This window comes from Acipenser ruthenus, chromosome 57 (genome assembly GCF_902713425.1).
Source record: "Acipenser ruthenus chromosome 57, fAciRut3.2 maternal haplotype, whole genome shotgun sequence".
In the NCBI taxonomy this organism is placed as follows: domain Eukaryota; kingdom Metazoa; phylum Chordata; class Actinopteri; order Acipenseriformes; family Acipenseridae; genus Acipenser; species Acipenser ruthenus.
Genome location: NC_081245.1, coordinates 4,897,283 through 4,920,366, shown reverse-complemented (window position 1 = coordinate 4,920,366; position 23,084 = coordinate 4,897,283). Strand labels below are relative to the sequence as shown.

Below are 23,084 nucleotides of genomic sequence, written 5' to 3'. Positions count from 1 at the left end.
AAGAGAGGAGAGAGAGGAGAGGAGAGAGGAGAGGAGCTAGAGAGGAGAGAGAGGAGAGGAGAGAGAGGGAGAGAGAGAGGGAGAGGAGAGGAGAGAGGAGAGGGGAGAGAGAGGAGAGAGGAGAGGGAGAGAGAGAGAGGAGGGGAGAGAGAGGAGAGGAGCTAGAGAGGAGAGAGAGGAGAGAGAGGGCAGGGGAGGAGAGAGGAGAGAGAGATCCCAGTCTGGGTACCACAGAGAGGGTGAGAGGAGAGACACTCTCAGCGTCTTCAGTGTGAATTAAAAAAAACTAAAAAAACTAGTATTTCTAAATCATATGAACTCCCTCTCCTCCCCTCCTCCCTCCCTCTCACTCATTTCAGCAGCAGGCAAAGGAAATCCTCGGAAACCAGCGGGGTCCCCAAAACAGAGGACGAGGAAGAGGAGGAGGAGAAGAAGGAGAGGGGGCGGGGCCTGAGGCAGGCTGGACCTCGAAAACAGACCAACCAATCGGGACGGAGCAGCAGCCAGGAGAAGAGAGAGACCTTCCGCCTATCCCAGGGGCGGTTTCCTGCGAGGGGCGGGGCTTGTCAGAGGCAGCAGGAGGATGGGGAGTGGGAGGAGCCACGCGGGGGCGGGGCTTGAGCAGAACATATCTGGAGGAGTGGGAGGAGCCACCGCGGGGGCGAGGCTTGAGCAGAACCAGCTGGAGAGAGATGAGGAGGCTCAGGAGAGGGAGAGGGAGAGGGAAGGAGAGGAGCTTGCCAGGGCAACATCCCCCTCGCCCGGCCTCTCCCTCGGTCTATATGGCCCGCCTGCCCCCCCCTCCCGGCTCCTACATCGCCCGGGAGCACAGCTACGGGGTGCAGAGCCCCCTGTGCTGGAGAGCCCGCGCAGAGGCGGCCCGCGAGGGGATGGAGCGGGCGCACAGACAGCTGGCCGCTGCCCGGCGACGCGAGCTGAGGCTCAGACACAGGCTGGCCGTCCTGCTGCAGGAGAGGAGGAGCGGGGGGAATGGGGAGGGGGAGGGGGAGGGGGAGGGAGGGGGGGAGGGAGGGGGGCTGCAGGTCGTCACTCTGCCAGAGGGGCAGGTGTTTCTACTGGAAGGGTCCGGTGCTGACGCGGCCGCCAGCGAGGGCCAGGTTTTGAGTTTCCTGGGCTCCGGGGCGGAGCTGGGGGGTGCAGACACGCCCCCCGGGGGGAGGGGCCAGCCGGGGGGGGAGGTGCTGGGTTGTGGAGACGGGTTCGAAAGCCCCCCCGATCTCCGGAGAAGCTGAAGCAACATCTGCAGGTGTTTGAGCTGCAGCTTGTCAGCGACTTCGAGGGGTAGGGAGGGGGAGGGGGAGGGGGAGGGGCTGTGAGGGGGGAGAGGGGGCTGTGAGGGGGTGTGGAGGGGCTGTGAGGGGCTGTGAGGGGGTGAGAGGGGCTGTGAGGGGGTGAGAGGGGCTGTGAGGGGGTGATAGGGGCTGTGAGGGGGTGTGGAGGGGCTGTGAGGGGGTGAGAGGGGCTGAGAGGGGCTGTGAGGGGGTGAGGGGCTGAGAGGGGCTGTGAGGGGCTGTGAGGGGGTGGGAGGGGCTGTGAGGGGGTGAGGGGGGGTGATAGGTGGTGAGGGGCTGTGAGGGGGTGATAGGGGCTGTGAGGGGGGTGAGAGGGGGTGATAGGGGCTGTGAGGGGGTGGGAGGAGGTGTGAGGGGGTGAGAGGGGCTGAGAGGGGCTGTGAGGGGGTGATAGGGGCTGTGAGGGGGTGGGAGGGGCTGTGAGGGGGTGATAGGGGCTGTGAGGGGGTGGGAGGGGCTGAGAGGGGGTGATAGGTGGTGAGGGGCTGTGAGGGGGTGATAGGGGCTGTGAGGGGGTGGGAGGGGGTGAGAGGGGTTGTGGAGGGGGTGAGAGGGGCTGTGAGGAGGTGTGAGGAGGTGAGAGGGGGTGATAGGGGCTGTGAGGGGGTGGGAGGGGCTGTGAGGGGGTGTGAGGGGCTGAGAGGGGGTGAGGGGTGGAGGGGCTGTGAGGGGGTGAGAGGGGTTGTGGAGGGGGTGGGAGGGGCTGTGAGGGGGTGAGAGGGGTGATAGGGGCTGTGAGGGGGTGAGAGGGGGTGATAGGGGCTGTGAGGGGGTGTGAGGGGCTGAGAGGGGGTGAGGGGGGCTGTGAGGGGGTGGGAGGGGCTGTGAGGGGGTGAGAGGGGTTGTGGAGGGGGGTGGGAGGGGCTGTGAGGGGGTGAGAGGGGGTGATAGGGGCTGTGAGGGGGTGAGAGGGGGTGATAGGGGCTGTGAGGGGGTGTGAGGGGGATGGAGGGGGTGGGAGGGGCTGTGAGGGGGTGGGAGGGGCTGTGAGGGGGATGGAGGGGGTGTGAGGGGGTGAGAGGGGTTGTGGAGGGGGTGGGAGGGGCTGTGAGGGGGTGAGAGGGGGTGATAGGGGCTGTGAGGGGGTGAGAGGGGCTGTGAGGGGGTGGGAGGGGCTGTGAGGGGGATGGAGGGGGTGGGAGGGGCTGTGAGGGGGTGGGAGGGGCTGTGAGGGGGATGGAGGGGGTGTGAGGGGTTGTGGAGGGGGGGTGGGAGGGGGTGAGGGGGGGGTGTAGAGCTGTGATTCACATTCACGTATTGACCGATTGTAAAGTTTGGGTTCTTTTCTTGGTGGAAATCTTTTCAAAGTCGGGCCAGAACTGAAAATCTGTAAATAACCGACTCGTGGCGTTTATAAAACACGGACACTTTTCTATATGGATATAAAAAAATATAAAATGAAAATGAAATGTGTGACGCGTGCGCCAGGATTTGTATGCACTGGAGTTTGGGAAGTTCTTGAAACAAACATGTTTGTGTTTTGTTTTTTGAAGTACATTTCCATGCTGAGGTGGCTCTTGTCTGCACAATAAAATTATTTTCTGAAATACCACCGGAATGTAGCGGCTATTGATTTTGGTTTCTGCAGACGCGGTCATTACAGGAGGACCACAGCTTCAAAATCCATCCTCTCACCTCTTATTAGCTTTATTAACAGGATCACTGACCCCTCCCTTTAAAGGAGCGCTGACCATCTTTAAAATCCATTCTCTCACCTCTTACTAGCTTTATTAACAGGATCACTGACCCCTCCCTTTAAAGGAGCGCTGACCATCTTTAAAATCCATTCTCTCACCTCTTATTAGCTTTATTAACAGGATCACTGACCCCTCCCTTTAAAGGAGCGCTGACCATCTTTAAAATCCATTCTCTCACCTCTTACTAGCTTTATTAACAGGATCACTGACCCCTCCCTTTAAAGGAGCGCTGACCATCTTTAAAATCCATTCTCTCACCTCTTATTAGCTTTATTAACAGGATTGCTGGCCCCTCCCTTTAAAGGAGCGCTGACCATCTTTAAAATCCATTCTCTCACCTCTTATTAGCTTTATTAACAGGATCACTGACCCCTCCCTTTAGATTTTACAGTTAAAATGCACCAAAATCTACTACTCTGTGTCTCGTCACAGTCCTTTTGTTTAGTTATTTTTAATAATTGGACACAGAAACTCAAAATAAACCTAAGAAACTTTATTGAAAAAAAAACAACACTTACAACAGCCCAGTTTTAAATCTGAAAATTTAACAAGATCCCAAACGAGATCCAACACACTCGCTGCACACAAACAGAGATCAATCTAGATGTCCTAGATTGAAGAACCAGCTTTTATACAGAGCTGAGATATACCATATTTATATAGAAGAAAAAATGATTACATTTGAAGATATAGCCCAGGAGTGTGCGTCTGTGTGGATACGCGCGCGCGCACACACACACACACACACGAGTTTACTTAGCGTTCTGTTGTCAGAGCTGAGAAACAATGTCAGCATTTCAGAGAGAGAGGAGACTCTGAAGCTGAGGGAGTTCATTCTATATAGAGGGTGTGGAATTCAATATGTTAACAAGGGAACATTATTCAGCAGCTTTCATTGGACTCTATGAAGCTGAGGGAGTTCATTCTATATAGAGGGGGTGGAATTCAATATGTTAACAAGGGAACATTATTCAGCAGCTTTCATTGGACTCTATGAAGCTGAGGGAGTTCATTCTATATAGAGGGGGTGGAATTCAATATGTTAACAAGGGAACATTATTCAGCAGCTTTCACTGGACTCTATGAAGCTGAGGGAGTTCATTCTATATAGAGGGGGTGGAATTCAATATGTTAACAAGGGAACATTATTCAGCAGCTTTCATTGGACTCTATGAAGCTGAGGGAGTTCATTCTATATAGAGGGGGTGGAATTCAATATGTTAACAAGGGAACATTATTCAGCAGCTTTCATTGGACTCTATGAAGCTGAGGGAGTTCATTCTATATAGAGGGGGTGGAATTCAATATGTTAACGAGGGAACATTATCTCACAGGGCTGGCCAGGAATCATCATCATAATAATAATAATAATAATAATAATAATAATAATCTTCCAGCTCCCCTGAGTAATGCAGTGCAGCTCATGCGTTGTTTTCAGACACAGCTCTTTCTGATCTGCGATGTGATGACCTCTCTGCACTGTCCTGTGTTTTCCTGTATAAAGACCCTTCACACTTCTTTCTAGTTCACAAACGAGTTGACAGGTTTTGTTTTTTTCTCCCTCATTTATTACGGTGGTGAAACGAGTCAAATTTCCTCCCCTCTGTCTCTCTCTCCCCTCCTGCTCTTCAATTCTCTAACCCCCTCCCTCTCTCCCCCTCCAATTCTCTAACCCCCTCCAATTCTCTAACCCCCTCCCCAGTCTCTCTCCTCTCTCTCTCAGTCTCTTCTCAAGTTGTTCAGTCTCTCTCCCCCTCCAATTCTCTAACCCCCTCCCTCTCCCCCTCCAATTCTCTAACCCCCTCCCCAGTCTCTCTCCTCTCTCTCTCAGTCTCTTCTCAAGTTGTTCAGTCTCTCTCCCCCTCCAATTCTCTAACCCCCTCCCTCTCCCCCTCCAATTCTCTAACCCCCTCCCTCTCCCCCTCCAATTCTCTAACCCCCTCCCCAGTCTCTCTCCTCTCTCTCTCAGTCTCTTCTCAAGTTGTTCAGTCTCTCTCCCCCTCCAATTCTCTAACCCTCTCCTCTCCCCCTCCAATTCTCTAACCCCCTCCCCAGTCTCTCTCCTCTCTCTCTCAGTCTCTTCTCAAGTTGTTCAGTCTCTCTCCCCCTCCAATTCTCTAACCCCCTCCCTCTCCCCTCCAATTCTCTAACCCCCTCCCCAGTCTCTCTCCTCTCTCTCTCAGTCTCTTCTCAAGTTGTTCAGTCTCTCTCCCCCTCCAATTCTCTAACCCCCTCCCTCTCTCCCCCTCTCCCTCCAATTCTCTAACCCCCTCCCTCGCTCCCCCTCCAATTCTCTAACCCCCTCCCCAGTCTCTCTCCTCTCTCTCAGTCTCTTCTCAAGTTGTTCAGTCTCTCTCCCCCTCCAATTCTCTAACCCCCTCCCCAGTCTCTCTCCTCTCTCTCTCAGTCTCTTCTCAAGTTGTTCAGTCTCTCTCCCCCTCCAATTCTCTAACCCCCTCCCTCGCTCCCCCTCCAATTCTCTAACCCCCTCCCCAGTCTCTCTCCTCTCTCTCTCAGTCTCTTCTCAAGTTGTTCAGTCTCTCTCCCCCTCCAATTCTCTAACCCCCCTCCCCAGTCTCTCCTCCTCTCTCTCAGTCTCTTCTCAAGTTGTTCAGTCTCTCTCCCCCTCCAATTCTCTAACCCCCTCCCTCTCTCCCCCTCCAATTCTCTAACCCCCTCCCCAGTCTCTCTCCTCTCTCTCTCAGTCTCTTCTCAAGTTGTTCAGTCTCTCCTCCAGATCGGCGTCAGCATCTGCTAAGGTTGGCGTCGGCTCTGCTTTCTTCCCAGTCGTCACGGAGAGTTTGCCCCGGTGGACGGGAGGTCTAAAGGCAAGCAGAGGGATTACAGTGAGCGCACTGCGCTGTGAACACAGGAGAGAACGCTGGCACTGGACACGCACCCACGCACGCGGACACGCACGCACGCACGCGCACTTACTGGAGAGCTCGTCGGTGAGGTTCAGTCCCAGCTCATCCAGGACTTGAGAAACGACCGCGTCGCTGAGGAGAGAGAGAGCGGGGGAGGTGTCAGTGGGTTTGGTGACAGCACTGTGTGGAGATTCGCTTGACGCACTGATAATGGAGCAGGGCGCTCCTCTCTCACCTCTCCTCCTCGTCATCCTCGTCTCCCATGGCGTCGTCGATGGCATCGTTCATCATCTCTCTCCTTCATGTCCATGATCTCAGACTGCTTCTCAAACTCCATCATGATCTTCTGAATCTGAGGGAGCTTGAGCTGAAACACAGAGAGAGAGAGAGAGAGTGAATCACACACAGAGAGAGAGAGAGTGAATCACACACACAGAGAGAGAGAGAATCACACACACACAGGGAGAGAGAGAATCACACACACAGAGAGAGAGAGTGAATCACACACACAGGGAGAGAGAGAATCACACACACAGAGAGAGAGTGAATCACACACACAGAGAGAGAGAGAATCACACACACAGAGAGAGAGTGAATCACACACACACAGAGAGAGTGAATCACACACACACAGAGAGAGTGAATCACACACACACAGAGAGAGTGAATCACACACACACAGAGAGAGTGAATCACACACACAGAGAGAGAGAGTGAATCACACACAGAGAGAGAGTGAATCACACACACAGAGAGAGAGAGAATCACACACACAGAGAGAGAGAGTGAATCACACACACACAGAGAGAGTGAATCACACACACACAGAGAGAGTGAATCACACACACAGAGAGAGAGAGTGAATCACACACACAGAGAGAGAGTGAATCACACACACACAGAGAGAGTGAATCACACACACACAGAGAGAGTGAATCACACACACAGAGAGAGTGAATCACACACACACAGAGAGAGAGTGAATCACACACACACAGAGAGAGTGAATCACACACACACAGGGAGAGAGAGTGAATCACACACACAGAGAGAGTGAATCACACACACACAGAGAGAGTGAATCACACACACACAGAGAGAGTGAATCACACACACACAGGGAGAGAGAGTGAATCACACACACACAGGGAGAGAGAGAATCACACACACAGAGAGAGAGAGTGAATCACACACACAGGGAGAGAGTGAATCACACACACAGGAGAGAGTGAATCACACACACACAGGGAGAGAGAGAATCACACACACACAGAGAGAGAGTGAATCACACACACACAGAGAGAGTGAATCACACACACACAGAGAGAGTGAATCACACACACACAGGGAGAGAGAGTGAATCACACACACACAGGGAGAGAGAGAATCACACACACAGAGAGAGAGAGTGAATCACACACACACAGAGAGAGTGAATCACACACACACAGAGAGAGAGTGAATCACACACACACAGAGAGAGAGAGTGAATCACACACACACGGAGAGAGAGTGAATCACACACACACAGAGAGAGAGAGAATCACACACACAGAGAGAGAGAGTGAATCACACACACACAGAGAGAGTGAATCTCACACACACAGAGAGAGTGAATCACACACAGAGAGAGAGTGAATCACACACACAGAGAGAGTGAATCACACACACAGAGAGAGTGAATCACACAGAGAGAGAGTGAATCACACACACACAGAGAGAGAGAGTGAATCACACACACACAGAGAGAGTGAATCACACACACACAGAGAGAGTGAATCACACACACACAGAGAGAGAGAGTGAATCACACACACACGGAGAGAGAGTGAATCACACACACAGAGAGAGAGTGAATCACACACACACAGAGAGAGTGAATCACACACACACAGAGAGAGTGAATCACACACAGAGAGAGTGAATCACACACAGAGAGAGTGAATCACACACACAGAAAGAGTGAATCACACACAGAGAGAGAGAGAGTGAATCACACACACACCTGTCTCTTCAGGGACACACACTGACCTGTCTCTTCAGGGACACACTGACCTGTCTCTTCACTGACCTGTCTCTTCAGGGACACATGGACCTGTCTCCTCAGGGACACACTGACCCGCCTCTTCCGGGACACAATGACCTGTCTGTCTCTTCACTGACCTGTCTCCTCAGGGACACACTGACCCGTCTCCTCAGGGACACACTGACCCGTCTCCTCAGGGACACACTGACCCGCCTCCTCAGGGACACACTGACCCGTCTCCTCAGGGACACACTGACCTGTCTCCTCAGGGACACACTGACCCGTCTCCTCAGGGACACACTGACCCGCCTCCTCAGGGGACACACTGACCCGCCTCCTCAGGGACACACTGACCCGTCTCCTCAGGGACACACTGACCTGTCTGTTCACTGACCCGTCTCCTCAGGGACACACTGACCCGTCTCCTCAGGGACACACTGACCCGTCTCCTCAGGGACACACTGACCTGTCTGTTCACTGACCCGTCTCCTCAGGGACACACTGACCCGTCTCCTCAGGGAGACACTGACCTGTCTGTTCACTGACCCGTCTCCTCAGGGAGACACTGACCCGTCTCTTCAGGGACACACTGACCCGTCTCCTCAGGGACACACTGACCCATCTCCTCAGGGACACACTGACCCGTCTCTTCAGGGACACACTGACCTGTCTGTCTCTTCACTGACCTGTCTCCTCAGGGACACACTGACCCCGTCTCCTCAGGGACACACTGACCCGCCTCCTCAGGGACACACTGACCTGTCTGTCTGTTCACTGACCCGTCTCCTCAGGGACACACTGACCCGTCTCCTCAGGGACACACTGACCCGCCTCCTCAGGGACACACTGACCTGTCTGTTCACTGACCCGTCTCCTCAGGGACACAATGACCCGTCTCCTCAGGGACACACTGACCCGCCTCCTCAGGGACACACTGACCCGCCTCCTCAGGGACACACTGACCCGTCTCCTCAGGGACACACTGACCTGTCTGTTCACTGACCCGTCTCCTCAGTGACACACTGACCCGTCTCCTCAGGGACACACTGACCCGTCTCCTCAGGGACACACTGACCTGTCTGTTCACTGACCCGTCTCCTCAGGGACACACTGACCTGTCTCCTCAGGGACACACTGACCCGTCTCCTCAGGGACACACTGACCCGTCTCCTCAGGGACACACTGACCCGTCTCCTCAGGGACACACTGACCTGTCTGTTCACTGACCCGTCTCCTCAGGGACACACTGACCTGTCTGTTCACTGATCCGTCTCCTCAGGGACACACTGACCTGTCTGTTCACTGACCCGTCTCCTCAGGGACACACTGACCCGTCTCCTCAGGGACACACTGACCTGTCTCCTCAGGGACACACTGACCCGTCTCCTCAGGGACACACTGACCCGTCTCCTCAGGGACACACTGACCCGTCTCCCCAGGGACACACTGACCCGTCTCCTCAGGGACACACTGACCTGTCTGTTCACTGACCCGTCCTCCTCAGCGACACACTGACCTGTCTGTTCACTGATCCGTCTCCTCAGGGACACACTGACCCGTCTCCTCAGGGACACACTGACCTGTCTGTTCACTGATCCGTCTCCTCAGGGACACACTGACCTGTCTGTTCACTGACCCGTCTCCTCAGGGACACACTGACCCGCCTCCTCAGGGACACACTGACCCGCCTCCTCAGGGACACACTGACCCGTCTCCTCAGGGACACACTGACCCGTCTCCTCAGGGACACACTGACCCGTCTCCTCAGGGACACACTGACCCGTCTCCTCAGGGACACACTGACCTGTCTGTTCACTGACCCGTCTCCTCAGGGACACACTGACCCGTCTCCTCAGGGACACACTGACCTGTCTGTTCACTGACCCGTCTCCTCAGGGACACACTGACCCGTCTCCTCAGGGACACACTGACCCGTCTCCTCAGGGACACACTGACCTGTCTGTTCACTGACCCGTCTCCTCAGGGACACACTGACCCGTCTCCTCAGGGACACACTGACCTGTCTGTTCACTGACCCGTCTCCTCAGGACACACTGACCCGTCTCCTCAGGGACACACTGACCTGTCTGTTCACTGACCCGTCTCCTCAGGGACACACTGACCCGTCTCCTCAGGGACACACTGACCCGTCTCCTCAGGGACACACTGACCCGTCTCCTCAGGGACACACTGACCCGTCTCCTCAGGGACACACTGACCCGTCTCCTCAGGGACACACTGACCTGTCTGTTCATGGTGCCCATGGCTTTGGTCACTCCCTTCATGGCCTGCGCCATGCTGTTGTTTGATTTCAGGGTCTGGATCTTCAGAGACACGGCCTGGATGTTGGCTCTCATCATGATGAACTTCTTCACATAGTGTCGGGTCCGGACCAGGTCCTTAGCCATGATCTTAACCGCGTCCTGGGGGAGGAGAGAGGGGGAGAGGAGAGGGGGGGAGGGGAGAGGGGGAGGGGAGGGGGGGAGGGGAAGAGGAGAGGGGGAGAGGAGAGGGGGGGAGGGGAGAGGAGGAGAGGGGGGGGGAGGGGAGGAGGAGAGGGGGGGAAGGGAGAGGGGAGAGGAGGAGAGGAGGGTTAGAGGAGAGGGAGAGGGGAGGAAGAGGGGGAGGAGAGGGAGAGGGGAAGGAGGAGAGAGGGAGAGGAGGGGGTGAAAGAGGAGAGGGAGAGGGGGAGGAGGAGAGGGGGAGGGAGAGGAGGGGGAGAGAGAGGGGGAGGAAGAGAGGGAGGAGGAGAGGGGGAAGAGAGGGAGGAGGAGAGGGGAGGAGGGAGGAGGAGAGGGAGGAAGAGAGGAAGAGAGGGGGAGAGGAGGGGGTGAAAGGGGAGAGGAGAGAGGGGAGGGGGAGAGAGGAGAGGGGGAGGAGAGGGAGAGGGAGAGGAGGGGGAGTGGGTGGGGAGGAGAGGGAGAGGGAGGGAGAGGAGGAGGAGAGGCAGAGGGGGAGGAGGAGAGGGAGAAGAGAGGGAGAGAAAGAGAGGGGGAAGGAGAGGGGATCGGGGAGGAGGAGAGGGGAGGAGAGGGAGAGAGGGAGGAGGGAGAGGAGGAGAGGTTGAGAGATTCTGTTTGATAGTTTTGCATTTCACTCAAACCCTTCCTGCGTTATTGTAAGTGATCGTGTGAATCACTCCGAGACGCCTCTATGGAGCTGAAGTGCTCTGCACCAGTAAAGACTGACTCACTGCTTTACTGGTTTCCTCTTTCATCACACACACACACACACACACCACAGTCCCAGAGGCGCTACTCTGCGCATCTAACTAAAGGGGAGTCTTCACCAGACCGCGCGATCCAGTCCTGGTTTCACTGGGAGTTTAAAAACCAGTCACACCTGAGCTCGTCAGCTGGACACACTGAGGCAAAGTAAAACCTGGAGTGGATCGCCTGGCCCTGGTGCCTCCGTCGCTGCACAGCAGTGCGATCCAGCCCTGGTTTTGCTGGCAGATCGCTCGCTCACCATCTGGCCCTGCTTTGCCATCTTCTTGATGTCGGCGATGATTTTCTTCTCCTGCTGCTCCAGCCTCTGTCTCTCTCGGTCCAGGTCGCGCATGGCTCTGGTCAGCGCCCGCTGGTTCTGTCTCAGCATCTCCTCCGGGGTCTTCCTCTTTCCAAACAAGAAGTCCATGATGGCGCTGCTGGAGACACACACTTTCACACTGAGAGACGGGACAGCCACCTGTCTGAGACACACAAACTCATCTGCACTGAAAACGTGGCTCTGCACGGTCTCTGTGTGGTTCCTGTACTGACATCGCTCTGGCAAAATGTGTTTATTGTTGTCATGCCAATAAAGTTTATTGAATTGAAGTGAGAGAGAGAGAGAGAGAGACAGCGCGAGAGAGAGACTGACAGAGACAGAGAGAGAGACAGAGAGACTGACAGAGACAGAGAGAGAGACAGAGAGAGATTGAGAGACAGAGACTGACTGAGAAAGACAGAGATAGAGAGACTGACAGAGACAGAGAGAGACTGACAGTGAAAGAGAGACTGAGTGAGAGACTGACAGAGATAGAGAGAGACTGACAGAGAGAGAGAGAGCCTGACAGACAGGCTGACAGATAGAGAGAGACAGATAGAGAGACTAACAGAGACAGAGACTGAGAGATAAAGAGAGACTGACAGAGACAGAGAGAGAGACAGAGAGACTGACAGAGAAACAGACTGACAGAGACAGAGAGAGAGACAGAGAGATTGAGAGACAGAGACTGACTGAGAAAGACAGAGATAGAGAGACTGACAGAGACAGAGAGACTGACAGTGAAAGAGAGACTGAGTGAGAGACTGACAGAGATAGAGAGAGACTGACAGAGAGAGAGAGCCTGACAGACAGGCTGACAGATAGAGAGAGACAGATAGACTGGCAGAGATAGAGAGACAGAGAGAGACTGACAGAGACAGAGAGACTGACAGAGAAACAGACTGACAGAGAGAGACAGAGAGAGACAGGGAGAGATTGAGAGACAGAGACTGACTGAGAAAGACAGAGATAGAGAGACTGAGAGACAGAGAGAGACTGACAGTGAAAGAGAGACTGAGTGAGAGACTAACAGAGAGAGAATGACAGAGACAGGCTGACAGATAGAGAGAGACAGAGACAGAGACTGATAGAGATAAAGATAGAGACTGACAGAGACTGACAGAGATAGACTGACAGAGATAGAGAGAGACAGAGAGACTGGCAGAGATAGAGAAAGACTGACAGACATAACTTAGTTATTTAACATTTAACATGTAAATTGAAATCTCCTGCCTCTTCTCCACTGCAGCGCGCACCTAGAGGCGGAGTCTGGTACTGCACAGCGACCTCGTCATCAAAGGACGAGCGACTTTATCACGAGAAAAAACAACTTTGAGCTCAATACGGGAGAAAACCTGACCCGGGATAAGTGTGCAGAAAAAATAAAATCAAAATAAAAAACAGCAGCGTCCCGGGAAATAAGGGAGAGTGGACATGTCTGTATTGGCCTTCTGAGAAAGGGAAATATAAAATAATAACAATAATAATAATAATAATAATAATAATAATAATAATAATAATAATAATATTGAGCGGTTCGGTTCGTGTTTCAAACGTACCCATATTTTTAGCACGTTATCCTAACCCGTCACATCTGAATGTCTATGTTGAGATTTTAAAAAGTCCGACAGCTGCTTCTGATGAATAATAATATTATAAAGTATTCAGACCGTCTTTGTTTGAACCGGTTACGTACGTAATCCAACGACGTAACGCGGGTCGTTCATCACGTAACGCGGCACATCGCACAATATTAAAATGGAGATATTTATTACATTCAAACTAAAACTTGCTTTGAAAAGTTTCGGTGTTTGTCGAGAATCCAGTTCGAAATCTCGTCCGGATCCGCTCGGTTTCATATCGGATCACCCGCGTCTTTGAACGCCGTGTCCTCAAATCCGGTCATATAAATAATCTGAAATGTGTATTTTTAGATTTTAAAAACACTTCGTCGTTATTAATAACGCTAGTAGCTACACCCGGAGTCTGTATCGATTCAGCAATCGCTAGAAACGCAACTCGACTCCAACTCGACTTCAAAATAACTGGCTTTTAAAAAATAAAAGAAGTGGTTTGTTGATTAAAAATAACAACAACATGATTCAGACTCGCCAAGCCCCTCAATTAATTCAAGCTGTCCTCTCTTCTCACCTGCGAGGGGTTTTGACCGCTGAATCTCGGCGATGTTTGGAGATTTCTCTCGGGTTTGTTTCTCGATCTCTTCTTTCGTTGTGTTTGTTTTTAATTTAGTTTCCTGGTCAGGCGACACACGCTTCCTGTTTGTGCGTGCTGCTCCCCGTGACGTCGGCGACGCTTGATCTCACGCAGGGTGACGTAGCGCTTAAGTCATGTGATGCAACAGGATCGTGTGTGTGTGTGTGTGTGGCTATCAAAATTTGAGAAACTGTCTCCACAAACTCCCAAAAACTCCCAAAAATAACGACACCCACTTTGCAAAACACCTTTTTAAGAACTAAATACGCCTCTTTAAAAAAAAAGGGCAAAATATTTAGTTTGATGTCGATTTTGTATGATTGGAGTTAGAAATAGTATATATATATATATTTATAGTGGTTCTCCCGAGTGTTTCAGACTCGCCCTCAGAACAGGTTTGAGTGACTCAGCGTTCCTCTGTGTCTGAATCGGAGGGTATATTTAGAACACACGCGATCGCTTCCGGCAGTGTGTGCGTTCACCTTCAAGGTGTGGCATCGCCTAATGCATTATAACCGGTTTCCTTCTTAGCTTTATTAACATTGTCACTGGCCGCTCCCTTTAAAATCCATTCTCTCACCTCTTATTAGCTTTATTAACAGGATCACCGGCCCCCTCCCTTTAAAGGAGCGCTGACCATCTTTAAAATCCATTCTCTCCCCTCTTATTAGCTTTATTAACAGGATCGCTGGCCCCTCCCTTTAAAGGAGCGCTGACCATCTTTAAAATCCATTCTCTCACCTCTTATTAGCTTTATTAACAGGATCACTGGCCCCTCCCTTTAAAGGAGCGCTGACCATCTTTAAAATCCATTCTCTCCCCTCTTATTAGCTTTATTAACAGGATCGCCGGCCCCTCCCTTTAAAGGAGCGCTGACCATCTTTAAAATCCATTCTCTCACCTCTTATGCACTGACCATCTTTAAAATCCATTCTCTCACCTCTTATTAGCTTTATTAACAGGATCACTGGCCCCTCCCTTTAAAGGAGCACTGACCATCTTTAAAATCCATTCTCTCACCTCTTATTAGCTTTATTAACAGGATCACCGGCCCCTCCCTTTAAAGGAGCGCTGACCATCTTTAAAACCCATTCTCTCACCTCTTATTAGCTTTATTAACAGGATCACTGACCCCTCCCTTTAAAGGAGCGCTGACCATCTTTAAAATCCATTCTCTCACCTCTTATTAGCTTTATTAACAGGATCACCGGCCCCTCCCTTTAAAGGAGCGCTGACCATCTTTAAAACCCATTCTCTCACCTCTTATTAGCTTTATTAACAGGATCGCTGACCCCTCCCTTTAAAGGAGCGCTGACCATCTTTAAAATCCATTCTCTCACCTCTTATTAGCTTTATTAACAGGATCACCGGCCCCTCCCTTTAAAGGAGCGCTGACCATCTTTAAAATCCATTCTCTCACCTCTTATTAGCTTTATTAACAGGATCGCCGGCCCCTCCCTTTAAAGGAGCGCTGACCATCTTTAAAATCCATTCTCTCACCTCTTATTAGCTTTATTAACAGGATCACCGGCCCCTCCCTTTAAAGGAGCGCTGACCATCTTTAAAATCCATTCTCTCACCTCTTATTAGCTTTATTAACAGGATCGCCGGCCCCTCCCTTTAAAGGAGCGCTGACCATCGGTCTGACGCCCCGCCCTCATTCTAAACCCCGCCCCCTTACCCAGGTTCTACCGCATGCACATCACTGTCCACGTTGCCATTGACAACACCCTCCCTAACCCGCCTATTCCCTCAGTGTCACACACACACACACACACACACACACACACACACATCGGACACAAGGCTGCAAAGGGTGAGATAGTTTCATCTTTATTTTACCAGACTCCTTTACCTTGTTAAGGCTTTTGCAATGGTTCTGACTCCATTGCAATTACTTCAAATACATTTTTCTTTCAATTTATTTTATTCATCAGTCTGCGTTGCTTTGACTCTGAGTTCAGGAGCTGCTCTTCAGTCCTAGCTGCGCTGCCCTAGTTATTGTATTGTGAATCACTCCAGCCCTGGCTATAGGACTACAGCTCCCAGCATGCCTCTGCACCCGCGGCCATGGCGAGGCATGCTGGGAGCTGTAGTTCTTTATGCTGCGGTCTCGTATCACAAGCGATACAGACCTCTATTACGACACATCATGTAAAGAAAGCATCGCGATTCATCGAGACACAGTGAATCGCTCCAGCCCTGGCTATAGGACTACAGCTCCCAGCATGCCTCTGCACCCGCGGGCCATGGCGAGGCATGCTGGGAGCTGTAGTTCTTTATGCTGTGGTCTGGTATCACAAGCGATACAGACCTCTATTACGACACATCATGTAAAGAAAGCATCGCGATTCATCGAGACACAGTGAATCGCTCCAGCCCTGGCTATAGGACTACAGCTCCCAGCATGCCTCTGGCGAGGGATGCTGGGAGCTGTAGTTCTTTAACTCTAGAGCGCTGCTGTGGTCTTGCATCTCAATACAAATAATTTAAAACACGTCGATTCAGCTGCTTTCCGTAGTGTAACACAGCCAGTGTCTCTCTAGAAGAGCCAGCGCCCCCTAATGATCGGACGCTGGGATTGCTGGCAGTACCCTAGCTGTGCACTAGATGGCGCTGTCACTAATGTAAAGCTGATCCAGTGGCTCCTGAACTCAGTCAAAGCAAGGCAGCCTATCAGAGTCTGATCTATTGCACACATCATGACAGCTTGTTTAGTGATGAGCTTCACCTGTCAGTGTCATTTTTTTTTTAACAAGAGAACGCGAGCCAGCCTGCCTGTCTATGAAGGGCTTTAGTTAAAATGATCATTTTTTAAAAATTTATTCTAGGTTCTTTGTGATGTTCCGAGCGGTTCCGGGTTCGGTTCTAGAGACACCGAGACCCTGGTTCTGTCAACCTGCCTCCGAGACGAACGTTCTGCACCCCACCCCGCCCTCCATCCCCCTCCATCCAGCTTCAGGACGTCCTGTGACATTTCGCACCGTTTTGTAGTTTTCCCCAGATACTTAACGAAACAAACACACAACACTACTGCCCTACTGTGTGGGCTCCCGGCAGACACGATCCCTGTCGGATTTTAAATGAGGGAGTCTCGGGTCAGGATCGCTCTGGGTCCGCGCTGCGGTTCGGCAGAGGGGGGGGGGTTGAGGGTTACAGGAGATGAAAAAGTCTTCGACGCGGTTTGAAAAATATTCACGTTTTTATTGTTTGTCAGATGGGAAGGTTTCCAACGTAAACACAGCATTGAGAACAGATCAACAACCGGGAACAGAACCCGTCCGTCTGTCTGTCTGAGTGAGAGTGTGTCCGTCCGTCTGTCTGCCTCTGTCTGAGTGTGAGTCTCAGTGTCTGTCTATCTGAGTGTGTGTGTGTCTCAGTGTCTGTCTGTCTGCTTGGCTGTGTGTCTGTCTGCTTGTCAGTGTGTCTGTGTCTCAGTGTCTGTTTGTCTGTCTGTCTGTCTGAGTGTGTGTGCGTGTCAGTCTGTCAGAGTGTGTGTGTCAGTCTCTGTCTGTGAGTGTGTCCGTCTTTCTGAGCGTGTGTCTCAGTGTCTGTGTGTGTGCGCATGTCTCAGTGTGTGTGTCTCACTGTGTGTGTGCGTGTCTCAGCCCGGCTCTGTTTATTTCAGACAGCGTTCAAAGTAAGTGGAGCCCACGTAGCCCCCCCGCAGCGACTGTGTGTGTGTGTGTGTGTGTGTGTGTGTGTGTGTGTGTGTGTGTGTGTGTGTGTCTCAGCCCGGCTCTGTTTATTTCAGACAGCGTTCAAAGTAAGTGGAGCCCACGTAGCCCCCCCGCAGCGATCGTGTGTGTGTGTGTGTGTGTGTGTGTGTGTGTGTGTGTGCGTGCGTGCGTGCGTGCGTGTGTGTGTGTCTCAGCCCGGCTCTGTTTATTTCAGACAGCGTTCAAAGTAAGTGGAGCCCACGTAGCCCCCCCGCAGCGACCGCTGTACGTTCTGCTCAAAGAGGCGCCGGTTGTTCTGAAGGACCTCGGCTGCTTCCTTGTTCAGAGGATCTTCAGGGTTGGGCTCCTGGGGGGGGGGGGGGGGAGTGGGGAGAGAGAGAGTTTGATCCAGAACTTCAGAGGCACACACACAGCAAGGCTGCTATTAAACATTTACAAATACAAACAGAAACTTAATGAGTTTAATGGCTAACGACTAGAAGTCTTTCTCAGTGTCTTCAGTGTGAATTCAATGACTAACGACTAGAAGTCTTTCTCAGTGAATTCAATAACTAACGACTAGAAGTCTTTCTCAGGGTCTTCAGTGTGAATTCAGTGATTGGGAAGAGGGACAGAGAGACAGGCAGACTTACCAGGAAGAGATACTGAAGTCCATAAATAATGGAGTTTATTGTCAGCACTGGCTTCCAATCCTCTCTAGGAAAGAGAAACACAAACGAGGAGCATCAGAGTTACAAGAAAACTACAAGAAACTGAGTCAAGCAGACCAGCGTTTGGGCTCCAGTGCCTTCATCAGCGTGATTGAAACTAAACTGAGTCAAGCAAACCAGCTCTAGTTTGGTCTAGTGTGTGTGTCTGTGTGTGTGTGTGACAGACAGACAGACAGACACACACACACACACAGACAGGCAGGCAGACACACACACACACACAGACAGACACACACACACACACAGACAGGCAGGCAGACACACACACACACACAGACAGACACACACACACACAGACAGACACACAGACAGGCAGACACACACACACAGACAGACAGACAGGCAGACACACAGACAGACAGACAGACAGGCAGACACACACACAGACAGACAGACAGACACACACACACACAGGCAGACACACACACAGACAGAGACAGACAGACACACAGACAGGCAGACACACAGACACAGACAGACAGACAGACACACACAGACAGACAGACAGACAGGCTGGTTCAGCTTCAGTACCTGAGGATGTTGAGACACACGTTGCCCTCCAAGTCGATGTTCGGGTGGTACACCATGGTCTCACATTTCACTTTGGGGGGGTCGTGAGGATACCCCTGTCCCACCTAGGAACAAAAACACATGGGGGGGGGCACTGAGACCATAATAATAATAATTAAAAAATATATATATATATATATATATATATATATATATATATATATATATATATATATATATATATATATGTACACACACACACATTAGGGATGGAAGTATCATTTAATAAAAAATCTGTTTGAAATATTTGATTTCTATCAGTTACCCATTTAAGCACTGTCACACTAAGGAGAGAGAGACGGAGAGGAGAGGAGAGAGAGAGAGAGGAGAGAGGAGATAGAGGAGAGGAGAGGAGAGGAGAGAGGAGAGAGTGAGAGGAGAGAGAGGAGAGAGTGAGAGGAGAGAGAGGAGAGAGAGGAGAGAGAGAGGAGGGAGAGGGAGAGAGGAGAGAGGAGAGAGAGAGGAGGGAGAGAGGAGAGGGGAGAGAGGAGAGAGGGGAGAGAGGAGAGAGGAGAGGGGAGAGAGAGGAGAGGGAGAGAGTGAGAGGAGAGAGAGAGAGAGTGAGAGGAGAGAGGAGAGAGGAGAGAGAGTGATCCATCAGTAAGGTAAACTATCCACAGTATTATTCACAGCTTCCATTCCACATGCTGAAGCAGGGTCACTTCACTTCACACAGAGGCGGGTGGCACCCTTTTGTCCAGAGCTGTGTGCGGCCACTGGAAGGACTAAAGACTGGTGAGATTTAATGAAGCGTGCAGTTCATTATTCAATGAGATCTTCACACATCCACTTACCTTAAAACTGAAGACAAATTTACCACCTTTATAGAACCCCTGCAAAGAGACAGGAGAGGATTTCAAAGAGAGGTCATCATTTCAACTGCTATACCCTAAACCCTATACACTAGACTGCTATACCCTAAACACTAGACTGCTATACCCTAAACCCTATACACTAGACTGCTACACCCTAAACCCTATACACTAGACTGCTATACCCTAAACCCTATACCCTAAACTACCCTATAGGAGTTTGAGCAGGGTTACAAACTCACACTAGCCCTGCTGCTGCTGCTGCTGCTGCTGCACCCAGTCCTGGGGTTCAGAGCTCCCCTCAATGAAGTCTAGTAGTATTATTATTATTAATATTGAAATGATCAGGAGCCAGGAGTTTGAGGTCTCACCTCGTCCGGACTGATGACTAGTTTGAAGTTTAAGAGGTCGTCTTGATTGGAGAAAACTATTTCGCACGTTTTCGGCAAGTTTAACTCATTTATATCTGAGGAAGAAAAAAAAAAACAGCATTGAGACACACAATTAAACAACGTTACTTCTGAGAAACACGACTCCACGCTCCAGACAAGAGGAGGCCGTTTCAGTCCCTCAAAGCTCGTTTTCTAGTAGCACGAAGGATCCCGATGGTTCGGCATCATCAACGTGGCTAGACAACCCCTTCCAACCACTCTCCCTGTAAAGAACCACAGCGATGGGAATCAGACTCCTATCGCACAGCAGTGTGATCCAGTCCAGGTTTTACTGCTACCAGCTTGATCAGCCCCCAGTGTGTCTAGCTAACAAGCTCAGGTGTGTCTGATTATTAAACTCCCAGTGAAACCAGGACTGGATCACACTGCTGTGCAGCGGGAGTCTGATTCCCAGCCCTGCTGTGTTTCCTCCCCACACTGTAGATTCACTCTCCCTTTGTGTGTTGTGAACCGGACTGTCAACACAGCCTGCGTTATTCAAATATACACTCACCTTGCTTATGAAAGACTGTAGCACCACATTATTACAGTGGGTTGTCAATTATAACAGCAGGAAAATAAAATTGTGGTTCACAAGTCGCTATAAATACATGGGTACAATGTAAACGAACTGGGTGGTAAACTAATAGGGGGGAAAAAACTACCAACAGGGTTGTTATATTTAAAATTTAAACTAGTATCCGACACAAGCCCGTAACCCGAATTAATATTTTTATCACAATTACATTTTATTGGGAAAAAAATACGACAGTGAATTAAATAAAGATTTTTTATAAACTCGACTCCAAAAACATTCATTTAAAACAACAATAAAACGCTCGAAGACATGTATACGAGTTAAACCCAAGCCAAATTAAAACTTAAATTAATTTAAACGTGATATTTAAATATCTTAGTTTCGGTGCTGGGAAAGACAGCGGGGACAACTGGGCCTCTACACCCGAACACAGAGCACCCAAACCCGGCTACGCTATCAGGGAAGAGTCGGGGCCTCAACCCCGATTTTGAGACGTTACGGGGGACCGGGGGCAGGAAGCAGGACTCGGGGTCACTTTAGCCTTTTGGGGGGGGGCTGTCTTATCCTAGTCTAGCGTCATTTCTTTGAATAATTTCGCGTTTTTGTGTTTTTCCACCCACCTTTCTGGACCCGGAGCTGCGCCGCGCTGGATTTCTTTCCCCCGCCGCCTGCGCGGTTGGCTCCGGCCGATTCCTCCTCTTTCTTCTGCTGCTTGAGGGAGAAAAGCTTAATCATGGTCTCTCGGCTTGTTTTAATTTACCTAGCTGTGTGTTTTTGTGCAGATACTGATGCTGTTTTCGTTTGGTTTGTGGCTGTGTTTTTGTATTCACGGTTTCGGGAGGCACGGCGGATGGGTACCGTAGATATTTCTCTCTCTCTTTCCCCTCTCGGTTCCTCTGGTTTATTTTCATAGACCCACAATAACGGAAAGGGATTAATTTACTAAAAAGCACCGCTACTAGGATCGCAAACCCCTTTGCTGCTTCGCCTCCTCCCGAAAAAGGGAGACCGAAAACCGAAAGCCGGACCTCCCTTCTTCTCCCTCTACCCCGTTTTTTTTGGGGGGGTTCGTTGGTTTAAACGAGAGCGGTTTCCGTTCAAAAGGGGGCTACGGATTTAAACTACGAGCCCGGTTTTCTTTATTAATAGTATTATTACGAGCTAGCTGTGTCGCTTTTCTCTAATTTCTATCTCTCTATCTCTATCTCTCTCTCAGAGAGACGAGTTGCGGTTTTTGCTGTGTGAGAGGCTCTCGCTCTGCATGCTGGGATAGGTCCTCCAATGCGGCAGAGGCAACGATTTCTATTTTGGGGGAGCCGGTAGGGGGGGGTCGACTTACATAAAGTCGGGGGGTCGACTTACATAAAGTCGGGGGGGGGGGGGGGGTTGACTTACATAAAGTCGGGGGGTCGACTTACATAAAGTCGGGGGGGGGGGGGGGGTTGACTTACATAAAGTCGGGGGGTTGACTTACATAAAGTCGGGGGGTCGACTTACATAAAGTCGGGGGGGGGGGGGGTTGACTTACATAAAGTCGGGGGGTCGACTTACATAAAGTCAGGGGGGGTCGACTTACATAAAGCCGGGGGGGTCGACTTACATAAAGTCGGGGGGGGGGGGTCGACTTACATATAGTCGGGGGGGGGGGGGGTTGACTTACATAAAGTCGGGGGGTTGACTTACATAAAGTCGGGGGGTCGACTTACATAAAGTCGGGGGGGGGGGGGGGGGTTGACTTACATAAAGTCGGGGGGTCGACTTACATAAAGTCAGGGGGGGTCGACTTACATAAAGCCGGGGGGGGTCGACTTACATAAAGTCGGGGGGGGGGGGTTGACTTACATAAAGTCGGGGGGTTGACTTACATAAAGTCGGGGGGTCGACTTACATAAACTCGGGGGGGGGGGGGGTTGACTTACATAAAGTCGGGGGGGGGTCGACTTACATAAAGTCGGGGGGTCGACTTACATAAAGTCAGGGGGGGTCGACTTACATAAAGTCGGGGGGGTCGACTTACATAAAGTCGGGGGGGGGGAGGGGTTGACTTACATAAAGTCGGGGGGTCGACTTACATAAAGTCAGGGGGGGTCGACTTACATAAAGTCGGGGGGGGTCGACTTACATAAAGTCGGGGGGGGGGGGGGGTTGACTTACATAAAGTCGGGGGGGTTGACTTACATAAAGTCAGGGGGGGTCGACTTACATAAAGTCGGGGGGGGTCGACTTACATAAAGTCGGGGGGGGGGGGGTTGACTTACATAAAGTCGGGGGGTCGACTTACATAAAGTCGGGGGGTGGGGGGTCGACTTACATAAAGTCGGGGGGGTCGACTTACATAAAGTCGGGGGGGGTCGACTTACATAAAGTCGGGGTAACCGAGTACAAACCGTCCTTAAAAACTTAAGCAAACCATCTTTATAATTAGCATAGATTTGCACGAAGCTTGTGTGGCCATAAAGCTTCAGTTTAAACCTCAAGACAACTTGACTGTTTTGCGAAATAAACATTGTGTGGTCCAGTGGTTAAAGAAAAGGGCTTGTAACCAGGAGGTCCCCGGTTCAAATCCCACCTCAGCCACTGACTCATTGTGTGACCCTGAGCAAGTCACTTCACCTCCTTGTGCTCCGTCTTTCGGGTGAGACGTAGTTGTAAGTGACTCTGCAGCTGATGCATAGTTCACACACCCTAGTCTCTGTAA

At 51.2% G+C, this 23,084-nt stretch overlaps 2 protein-coding genes across 2 annotated transcripts; both read right to left on the bottom strand.

Annotated features, from left to right (window-relative positions):
• Nucleotides 1–5,666: 5,666 nt before the first annotated feature.
• LOC117967264 (charged multivesicular body protein 2a) lies at nt 5,667–13,740 on the bottom strand. The gene is given in 8 exon segments (XM_059017853.1): nt 5,667–5,818; nt 5,821–5,832; nt 5,948–6,009; nt 6,113–6,171; nt 6,173–6,244; nt 10,147–10,326; nt 11,372–11,549; nt 13,583–13,740. Coding segments are annotated over 7 exon segments (660 nt in total). The 5' UTR covers nt 11,540–11,549; nt 13,583–13,740; the 3' UTR covers nt 5,667–5,711.
• Nucleotides 13,741–16,828: 3,088 nt separating this feature from the next.
• ube2m (ubiquitin conjugating enzyme E2 M) lies at nt 16,829–21,671 on the bottom strand. The gene is made up of 6 exons (XM_059017857.1): nt 21,007–21,671; nt 19,789–19,883; nt 19,400–19,438; nt 18,567–18,670; nt 17,958–18,021; nt 16,829–17,671 (listed from the first exon to the last, which is right to left on the bottom strand). Exons 1-6 carry the CDS (start codon nt 21,119–21,121, stop codon nt 17,531–17,533), a joined length of 558 nt encoding a protein of 185 aa, XP_058873840.1. The 5' UTR covers nt 21,122–21,671; the 3' UTR covers nt 16,829–17,530.
• Between the last annotated feature and the right edge of the window lie 1,413 nt (nt 21,672–23,084).